Source organism: Cucumis sativus, unplaced genomic scaffold, assembly GCF_000004075.3.
Source record: "Cucumis sativus cultivar 9930 unplaced genomic scaffold, Cucumber_9930_V3 scaffold71, whole genome shotgun sequence".
Lineage (NCBI taxonomy): Eukaryota > Viridiplantae > Streptophyta > Magnoliopsida > Cucurbitales > Cucurbitaceae > Cucumis > Cucumis sativus.
Window position 1 is genome coordinate 180,816 of NW_022279563.1, and position 10,821 is coordinate 191,636.

The following is a 10,821-nucleotide window of genomic DNA, read 5'->3' on the forward strand; positions in this document are numbered from 1 at the left end:
TTTCTAATTAGAAGACCGACGACTATATCACTATATTTGTCGGTTTCCCTTTCTTCTCCCAATTCGAACAATTCGACTTATTTCATCACACTGTTCTAAGTTTAATCCATATGAGCTAGCAGAGGAACCTAATGTACCTATAGATCATGGGCTCCAACGATTCAAGATTAACTAGCTAAACTCTTTTAAACCGAGTTAATCAACATTCGTTAACTAACGGGTCATTCCACTAAAGTCCCGTAGTTGCACTCCCCTCACTATAGATATATTTGTGTCCATTTGATAAAACCATAATCAGTAAGTTAATCCTTCACAGGTTGCTCGTAACCTTGGCTGGGTCAAAATACCGTTTTACCCCCAAGATTACATCTTGCTCCTTAAGTCCCACTAATCCACTATTGAACAATTGGTTTAAGGTTCAACCTATAAACTTAATCCCTCTCGGGCCAATGAGAGGGTGGGGCCCCTTGTTCAAGACTTGGATTCAGTGCTTAAGAGAGCAACCTATCTACTAACCCTAAAGCGGGTAGGAGTGAATTCCATCTTGTACCCTATGTTTCCAACTATCCACCCGATCTTACCCCTGAAATGGGAGGCTTATTGGGCCAACGTTGATGAGCTGCCCTCACCTATGCAGATCTAAGGATAATCTCGTGTGAACAGGAGTTCATAGTTAACTCAAGATTAAGACTAAGTTACCTAGGTCATCAATAATTGAGATAATCAGTTTTAAACAGTAAACGGTGTTTATAACGTAAAATGACTAATTCATGGTTCAGTCTTATGTAAACATTTTACATAGGATGCCCCCACTTTCATGTCTCTACATGAACGATTAGGATCACCTCGTTTGTACTACAAAGTGGGCCGCATCCATAGTTTCTCTAAAATAAGGCGCGCCCAACCTTTATTTCATATACTATAGACTATTTAGGCTATATACTCGAACTTGATCCACGTTTATGTTTACACATAAAGTTCAAGTTTATTCAAAAAATAGCCTTGGAACTTGATTTATTGGATTTAAGATTATAATATTTAATTTCTCAATAACAACTTTATTGAACAGAATATGATTTACAAACTACGAGTTTTAGGACAAAAAATTCCAACAAATGGATGTTTTGAAAGTTCTAAGGCTAAAATGGAATTTTAAATCAACATAATAGTAAGTTCAAGATCAAAGACAAGCTAAACAATAAAATGTTGCGACCAGAAAACAATCTAATCCTAATTAGAAACATGGATGTATGTATTTGTACACCAAATCACAAAAAAATAACTCCAGATTTCGATCTAGAGACAATTAAAAACTTGAACAAATTTGATAATTAAAGAAACACGGAGATGGCCATATGACCCCTTGTGCATAGACTTTTTACATTACATGCTCAATTCCTAGGATCAAAACAAACATAAATATTAAAGACTTAAGAAGCACATACACTCAAGTTTGGCTAGTGTATCAATAAACAATATGTATGGAACACTCGGAGAACACGTGTTGAACACTAGTTAGTACAATAGATGTGTTCAACAAGTATTCCAATGCAATAAAGGTCAAGATTGGTTACACACACATATTAAACTCTTGGCTTTGAATAAGTTTTGAGTGAAGGATGAGCTTATTTTTAAGCATATAAATACATAAACTTATTGACTTTGAATTTCTATATAAATATGATACATACTTTTTAAATTATATATATTAAAACTGTGTTCTAGCACTATCCTATATTTTTTAGAAAAAAATGACACGTCACCATGTCTATAATTTATTGACCCATGTCTAGAATTCGTATACGCTGCTTGTTTGTTGAGAACTTCACGTCTTCATTAGATGGGAGGATAGCAATATTATAGTGGTTGTATGTGTAATATAGAGAACCAAACCTAGTACTCGAGATTTGTACAATAACAGAGAACTTACATTTCACCGCGCTGACTTGACTATCAGGGATAGAGTTTTAGTGTGTGGTTGAGCGTGAGCTGATATGCAAACATCATACCCTTCGAATAAAGCTCAAAAACATGCTTTTGCCTTGAGAACTACAGCTTTTAGGCTGGCTCGATACTTCGATATGTAGTCATCATCATTTAGTATGTAAGGCAACTCGTCTGCAGATCAATAAGGAATTAATCAATCACAAAAATTAGGTAGGATGAAAAACATAAGTGGAAGAAAATACATTACGCTTTGATACTAGCAAGCCATTCGAACTTACCAACAAATCTGCCTTCCCGGTAGCTTTCCTTTAACCAACTGGAGGAGACAATCCAAGCTCTGAGTAATTTTGCAACTTGCTAACAAGATATAGTTCATGAGCAAGAGCACACTGACACGCTTGAAGCCACATGGTAATGCATATGCTCGATAATCATTGAGAACAATAACAGGAGAAAGCAAAGTTAAGAACAGTAGCTTGAAGAACAAAAAACAATCTACAACATAAAATCTTCAAAAACACATTGCTTAAAATCAAGTTTACTAATATAAAAGGTAGGATAATACGTTCCACTCTCAACACCACTGAAGTTCAACATTTCACATGAAAGAAATGAAATACTACTCCCAAATATAACTGAAAAAAGCATAATTGGGTGAAGAAAAAGCATAGAGAAATGCAAAAGAATCCTTGGCTTTGATATATTGAAAGGTAAAAAATATCAACCATAGATGTCCGGGAGAAGAACTCCTACAAATACACACTTAACGCAGATTATCATTCGCTACCATGAGACCTTCTAGAGGAATTCTGTTAGGATACTTCCTAACAAGAACAAGATCTTAATTTATTATAATGAACTATAAGAAAATACAAGATAAAACCAAGTATAAGGCACTTGGAACCTCCCTCTTTGAGTACTCTCACCCAATGCCCTAGATCACTTCCCAGAATTCTCCCCTCACTTACCCTCCCTCCATTTATAATAAGATGTAACCACACTTACATAATAACTACTAGTAACTTTCTAAATATCTTAATTACCCTTATACCCCTAACCTTATACTAATCTAGGTATTATCTAACATTACCCGATGCTTCAAAACACCTTGTCCTCAAGGTGTGCTTACAAACATGATCAAGCCCCCTTTCTCTTTTTTTCTCTTTTTAATTGCAAACAATCCCCAGCATTCTGGCTCTTCAATGTTTGAAAAAGAAATCCTCCCCTTCGGCTTTGAAAAACTCTCGATTCCAAATAAGGTCCATTTGACTTCAGCCCACAAAGCAGGCCCAAGTGTACTTGAATTTTCCTTTTCCAAAACACATTGTCTTAGTTAACCCTTTGCATATCACCAACAATGTGTTTAATTTTCAAACTCTTCATCTCTAGTGGGCTAGGCCATAATCAAAGTGTTGCGTCAAGACCAAAATCATACTTGCCGCCCGTTTGCATTCCTAGGACCCACCTACATACAAGTTTTTCTTCCCTCCTATTTTTGGAACTCTCCACCCACTTCATCTACAAAATGATGTGCCCCCAATGTTTTATTTAGAATAAGTTGAAGCTCATTTAGAGTAAGTTGAAGCCCACTTGAAATAGTAAAACCCAAGATTGTTCCTTTTGTCCTAATCCTCTTTCCTACCAATTTCTACCACGTCATTGCACCATCATGTGTGCAACAACTTCTTCCTCGTCACGTGATTCACCCCTATTCCAGACCACCTTCTCGAGCCTCTGTAGACCGATAACTATCGGCTTCTTCTTTCTCCATTGCAACCAGCCATTTTGTGTTTCTTTTAGCAACAAATTTTTCTTCACTCGAGTCTTCATTTCGAGCCTCACAGGTAATCCTCGTCGACCTTCCTCTATAGTTTCTTCTTGGTCACTCTTTGCCATCCTCTTCACCTTCGTTGTATAACCGTTGCAATCACGTTTTCCTCGATTCTTCTATGGATTAGATCCTTCTTGAAATCCATCAATTTATGGACCTGAAGATTCCAATCCGTTCTAAATAAACACAATCCAGATCAGTGCCACTGAACACAGGCATTTCAACCTTCTTGAATTTGCTATGATCGTTCGAGTTTTCATCCCTTTCAAACTTGTTTGTTTTACCTTCTACCTTGATTTCCTTCAATGTCTTACCTCCACCTTCGATATACTCTCAATCGTTGGTCCTTTGCTCGACGATCCTTCCATTCTTCGGAGATCGTCAAATTATCCTTCTGCTATTCTTCGATGCATTTAGCAACCGTTCTTGTTTTTCCAACTAGATGACCAGTCTTTCGATGCTTTTTGGCAAGCATAACAAGTTTTCTTCAATTGCCAGCAACTTGTGTAACTCCACTTGTATCCCGAGATTTCCTTATCAGAGGTCTCCAACTTCTCTTTGATCCGTTTTTGTGCTGCTCTATCGTTCTCCCAAGTAAAACGCTCTGATACCAATTTGTTAAGATACTGTAAATATACGGCAAGTGTATCTTACTTTATTGAATTACCTCAATGAATTACAGTATAGAGAATAAAAAATCACTCACATCTACTTCCTAAAGGCACACTCCAGTGAGGATCACAACAAAGAACAAGAAAAACTAAGAACAAACCGCAACCATGAAAATGACCAAAACAAACAATAAAAAGAACTTGACTTGGACCCTCTACTTCTCCCGAGCACGAAAGACGGCAGCCTCTACTTCTTTGGAATATTTTGTCCCCTTTCTCCCTCCTCTTTCCTCCATTTTATTTTGCTTTACTAACAAACTAATGGGAAAGATCTCCTCCGATATTCTCTCCTCCTATAATCTCTCTATATTTGTGTGGGTCAATATTACCCTTTTTAATTCTCCTATATACTTAAATAATATTGGAGACATATACTTCCTAACAAGAACAAGATCTGAATTTATTATAATGTAACTATAAGAAAATACAAGATAAAACCAAGTATAAAGCACTTGGAACCCTCCCTCTTGAGTACTCTCACCCAAACCTTATATCACTCCCCAGAATTCTCCCCACTTACCCTCCCTCCATTTATAATAACATGTAACCACCCTAGTTACCACACTTACATAATAACTACTAGTAACCACACTTACACAATAACTACTAGTAACTTCCTAAATATCTAATTACCCTTATACCCCAACCCTATACTAATCTAGGTATCTAACAAATTCCATAACATAATGTATTAGGGGAAGAAGGAAATCGAGGATAAAAACACTAGCTAGCCAACAAATATCTTTCATTAGTGAGCTTGAGCCATTTTACACGTAAAATGGGAAAAGTAAGCCTGAAACCCAAATTAGCCTAATGGTTGTCTTAACAACCACTACCCACCATCACGATAGAAACAACTGAAAAGGAAGAGCATGATACAATCCAACTCAAACATAAGAATTGATTTTGATGTTTAACTAAAAGTAAATAGGCAGTAGAATAAGAAACTATGCCCTTTTAGATCTAGAAGGTTCACAACAATTTCCAGCCTAAGCACAACTACGAGGCAATGGAAGAATAACGGCAAAGGCCTTGTCTGCATGGAATCGCTAACTTTGGTGCAAATGAGATGATTATCGGTATTCAAAGGCCAAAAGGACACATAGAAGAGTGTTCGTCTAAGGTTGCAAGAGAGCAATACAAAAGTTTAGAGTTTTCCGCACTTTTCCTGTAATGGCATGAGCGCTTGTACTCCCATCAGCAGTGAGAGAACCACCAAGTTCCTCAATCATCTAAATCAGAAAACAACTGCACATTAGAGCAGTCACAATTTGGAATAAAAAGAACTTTTTATTGTTAGAATCTTAGAATATTTATGAAAAGTTTATGGGAATATTTTTCTTAATTCCTAAATATTTTCCTTTTTTATTCCTCTGTATATTCTATTTATTCTCCCTTGTACCTATTGTATTTTTCATCAGAAAATAATAAGAAGAAAAATATAGTGGTTTTTCTCCTGGTACACAGGTTTCCACGTAAAGTTGTGTGTTTGTTTGTCTCCCTTTCAATATGGTATCCGAGCAGGTGGTCCAAGAAGGTCTCGTGTTCAAGCCTCGTATTTTCGTTTCCTCCCCAATTAAAATCCATTTCCAGTTGTTGGGCCTTTCAAATATTTCAAGCCCACAAGTGAGGAGAGTGTTGGTGATATATAATTGAATTTTCTTTCTTTTTTTAAAAAAGGATACGAGTCTCACTATTATTAATATAAAGAAAGAGACAAAGCTCAATGTACATGAGGATTATACAAAGAGCAAAAGGGGAGAGGAAGATCAACAGGCGCATCCGGGCATCACAAACTAGGTTGACACCCCCTTAGTGCCCTCAAAACATCCAAAAAGCGACAACACAAGATCAAAACAAAAAGCCACAAAAACAAAGACAAACAAAATGATAAAAAGAATCTTTCCAAAGCAAAATCATAATCAAAGGCAGCATGCTGAGAACAAAGAAGAATAAGCCTTGATTGGTTGAGCAAAAACTGTTTGAAGCAGAGGGCTGATCCGAAAGTCCTGATCATCAAAGACTTCAAAGTGGGGATGCTGTAAAGGCTGGCCAATATAACACAATATCCTACGTCGAAGATCTTCTTTTGCATTACATTTTCTAAAATTTCCAATCCACTCTGTTAAAGGCCTTTTCAAGGTCTAATTTAATGATCCATCTTTTCTTTTTTCGGATAATATATACCTCCAAAGTTTCTTTTGCTATTAAAATAGGATCCAAGATTTGGCACTCTTCCAGAAAGCCACATTGTAATGGAGAAATATCTTAGGATTCTAACAATAAAACACAAAATATCCTAACCAAATGGCTAAACAGAGGCAGCACTCTGTAATTCTTTATTTATGTAAAAGCCAAAACACATTCAACAATAGTAGATATGAAAAATAAAGGAAGAACAACATAGAAAACTTACCCAGCTCCTTTATACAGGGCTGGATACCCTCAGGCTACAGCAGCCTTTACTCTCCTTGAAATAACCAAAAAAGACCTAGCCTCCCCTACCCAACATTACATGTTTATACCTCTCTCTCTCATCCCTCCTAGTGGGCCCACCTGCACGATCCTCTCCCATTATTCTCTCATCATTGGTTGCTAAGGAATTTCCCTTTCTACCCTTCCTTTTATAGGTATAGATAATAGGAGGTCTTACAAAGTAATACCTGGCCTGGCTTTCTTTAATCTTTCTGCGAGAACCTTTCCAAACAACTTATAAATTAATGTTGAAACAACTTATAAGCCACACTGTAATGACCTTCCTTCTCTTGACCGAACTTCAATAATCGACAACTTATATTTATCCACATAATCAGCAAAACTCTTAATCTGCCACTAGCTTCAAACAAAGACCCAGCCAATTCCTTTTGAACTCCATAGTGCCTTTATAATACAACTGGCAATCTCTTCTCTTTTGGTCCCCGGAATCAATGCTCTATCTGGATTAGCTTTCTTCAAAAGATTTTTAATAGCCAATTGTTTCGAATGGCCCATGAATCCTCTAGTGTTCCATGATATAATCTTCATCTTTGCAACCTCTGCCTTATATCAATTCAATTTCACATGCTGCCAAGAAAGGAACCAACTCTTGAGGGGGAAGGATACTTGCTGACCTGCACAAAATTTCTTTTTATGGGGAGGAAAACAATTTAATAAAATCTGGACCGAGAGAGTCACTGTCCTCTTGTTTCTCTGTCTCTGATTGAATTATTTCTTCCTCAACTGGTTCAAATTCTGCACTACTTACACTGGTGACTGATTAAACTTCCATGAATTCATCTTCTAGGCTCTCAACTTTTTTGAGACAAGAAGTATCTTGCACAAAATTAAAGAATGAACCAGAAAGTTTGGAGGAGGATTGAGAAAATTTATTACTTAAGGAGGAAGGCAGTACTGACCTTTTGCCAACTGAATTTGGAATTTGTATCTTCACACAACTTTCCTCTAATAAATCAGAATTAGCCAAGCTCATCCAAATGTTGCGAAAAGAAGTTCTCCCTTTGGTATAGGTCTTGAGGTGCTTAGAAAAATTTCTGGCATGAAATGGAATAGCTTTCATTGCAGATGATATTTTAGTCTTGGGAGAGGCTGGTAATTTTGGTTGAGAGCTGAAAACAGGAGATGGCCCGCAAGTGAAGTTCCTTGATGGAGGAGAGGACTCTGATTCTTCCTCCAATTCGTCAGAATACCAAAAGCCATTGGAATTCTGATTAATAAAATTCTTGGGGCCTACCATCTGTGTGTCAGCTTTTAAAATGTCTGCAGATACATTAAGTTTGAAAAAATCTGGTTGGGGAGGGCTAGGTGAGCTGTTTTTTGAGATAATAAAATGTCGGTTGGCTGCCTTTTCTTCTTTTGAGGTCTGTTTTTCTCTCTTTTCTATTGAAGTCTTTTCCCCTTCTAAGTACGTGGAGATCCCAGCTATACCCAAATTTGAATTTTTCCTTCTGAAAATTATTTTTTTCGGCGAGGATTCAAGGGCTGAAACTCTTTCCGGTCGAACAAGGTTTTCTTCTTCATCACCCAACTTCCTAAGTGCTTCGAAAGGATTTCTTGAGATGGATGGGGCATTCTGTTTGAGAAAATTCAGGTATCTGGGAGACCATCACTTTGGAGCCCTTCATCTAAAATCACTGAATTTATTCTACATAAATCAATAGGATTGGAAAAATCACTTTGAAATAGATCAGATTGGATTATTACAGGAGCTTATAAGGGTTCAAAATCCCCAAAATTAAGGGAAAAATTTCCTCAGTTCTCACTCTTTAATTCTATAGTTGCTGGTAAGAATCCGCAAAGATTTTTCCGAACTTTAATTCTTGCTTCAGAGAACTTGATCAGATTGAGTGTTTCTAAGATTATACTCTCTAGTCCACCAAAGTAGCTTAAGCTTAAGGCTATAATTGAATTTTCTTTCAACCACCAGCTTAAACTTTTTGGTGAATCGGTGGTTTAATATTTATATTAATATTTTATAAAAAAATGTACACAGCTAATGCCATATAAAATAAATAAAGAAATACTATAAAATCTACATCCATAAAATATGCATGTGAACACATATCAGAAGATGGATATTTGTAAGTTAGAAAGACCGATAACAAAATGTCATAATTAAACAACAGCATTAATATTATGGGTAGTTTCAAGCTTCATTTGTCTATTCTAGGTAGGGATATTGAATAACTCTTAAAAATAATATAAAGATTGAATCCCTAAACTTCATGTGCTTGCTAGTATACAACCTAAAAGTTCAACAGTTAAAGAAACTGATTAATCATTTTTGGCAGGATGTCAGATTCGCCTTTCGAAATCCTACATGAGTAGAGCCAGCCAAATAAGCCAAGCAAGATATGCCTCTTAAGGAATATGGAGAAGTTCAATGACTGGGTATGTATATGATAAGCCTTAACCTCAATTTTATTTATCAATAATGGAGGGAAGGAATCAGAAGCTTCTCTAGCTCTCCCAATTATTCTAAGAAACCTGATACAAGCTATGCCAAAACATACCCTCCCCAAACAATCATAATAGCATTTATATGAAAGCATAAAAGACTCATGGCTCCCTTAACTAGCAACATTCAGACCAACAAATACAGCTTCCCATCCTCCTCACCTGAATCCTTTCTTGTGCCTACGGGTGTACACCTTCACTACCATGGGCCTATCAGTATTTAGAGATCGTAGAGGCTGTATGAGCCAAGGAGTTGGAAGAGTAGGATTAGGGAAGTGTGGAGTTTTCCGCTCTTTGTTTGGCCAAAAGTGTTTGTGGACTCCCGACAAGAAAATTTCAATTTTATGCCTTATTGACTTCGTATGTCCTAGGCCCTAAGAGTTCAAAACTTTCTAGATTTCACAACTTCTTGGACCACTCCTTCTGTCAAACACCCCTTTAAAGAATACTAAGCCAAGGATATAAAACTTCAATACCATCAATAGAAAATCTCATAAAAGAAACATGATTGATGAATATTTTAGAAGACTATAAATTGGTACCGTACCTTCATGAGCTGAGTTTTCTTAGTTTCGTTTGCAATGTTCATCAACATAATTTTAAATGATTTTCCTAATGTGTTCTCTTCAGAATTGAGGTCCTCTGATGCCACATTTACACTTCCAAATTCTTGATAGAAATTTTGTGTACACTGATTGGTTGGATTTTTAGGATAAATACTTGATAAAATCTCATGCTTTGAATTGGCTAAAGAGCATCCTTGAGAGCAGGTATCGTATACATCACTTTTAGCTGTCATACTAGCTGTCATGTTGTTCTCTATTTCTGCAAAAGAAACCGGACCGTTGCTGTCATGCACTGCATCCTGGTTTAAATAAACCGTTCTGAGATAATTAAGCAACATATGGAGAATAATTTAAATTGTACTATCTTGTGGAACAAAACCTGAATTACACATACCCTGAATTTCATTTTCTTCTCCAAGGGGCACTAAAGTTACAAACTCGTCATGTTGAAAATTCAAATTTTGAATGGTATGCTGATCAGTTGCATTTGAAACGTTGCAACCTCGATTGGCAACACTAATTCTTGCAGCATACAGGGCTTCAGGCTTTAGTAGAGAAAGTAACTTTGGAAAGTCAGTCGAACACATTGAAATTCCCTGAATGTGAAATCCATGGATTTTATTACACATCCCAAAGGTGAACGACTTTGAGGCATCTTGGTTATAATCAATGTTGGATCGGTATGGCAACCCTAGAGGGGGTGAATAGGGTTTAAATAAACTTTTTGACAAATAAAAAGTAAAATCAACTAATTAGATATTTTTTAATATTTAAATAAAGAACTTTGTAAACTTTGTTAAATAACAAGATTGATAAAAAGATATGAATGGAAATATGCAATCAAACTCAACCA

At 36.4% G+C, this 10,821-nt stretch overlaps 1 protein-coding gene across 1 annotated transcript; it reads right to left on the reverse strand.

The window, feature by feature from the left end:
• Positions 1-1,990: 1,990 nt before the first annotated feature.
• LOC116406185 lies at positions 1,991-10,486 on the reverse strand. Its single transcript, XM_031889869.1, has 3 exons — positions 9,950-10,486; positions 2,226-2,284; positions 1,991-2,118 (listed from the first exon to the last, which is right to left on the reverse strand). Coding segments are annotated over exons 1-3 (417 nt in total). The 5' UTR covers positions 10,307-10,486; the 3' UTR covers positions 1,991-2,117.
• Positions 10,487-10,821: the final 335 nt, after the last annotated feature.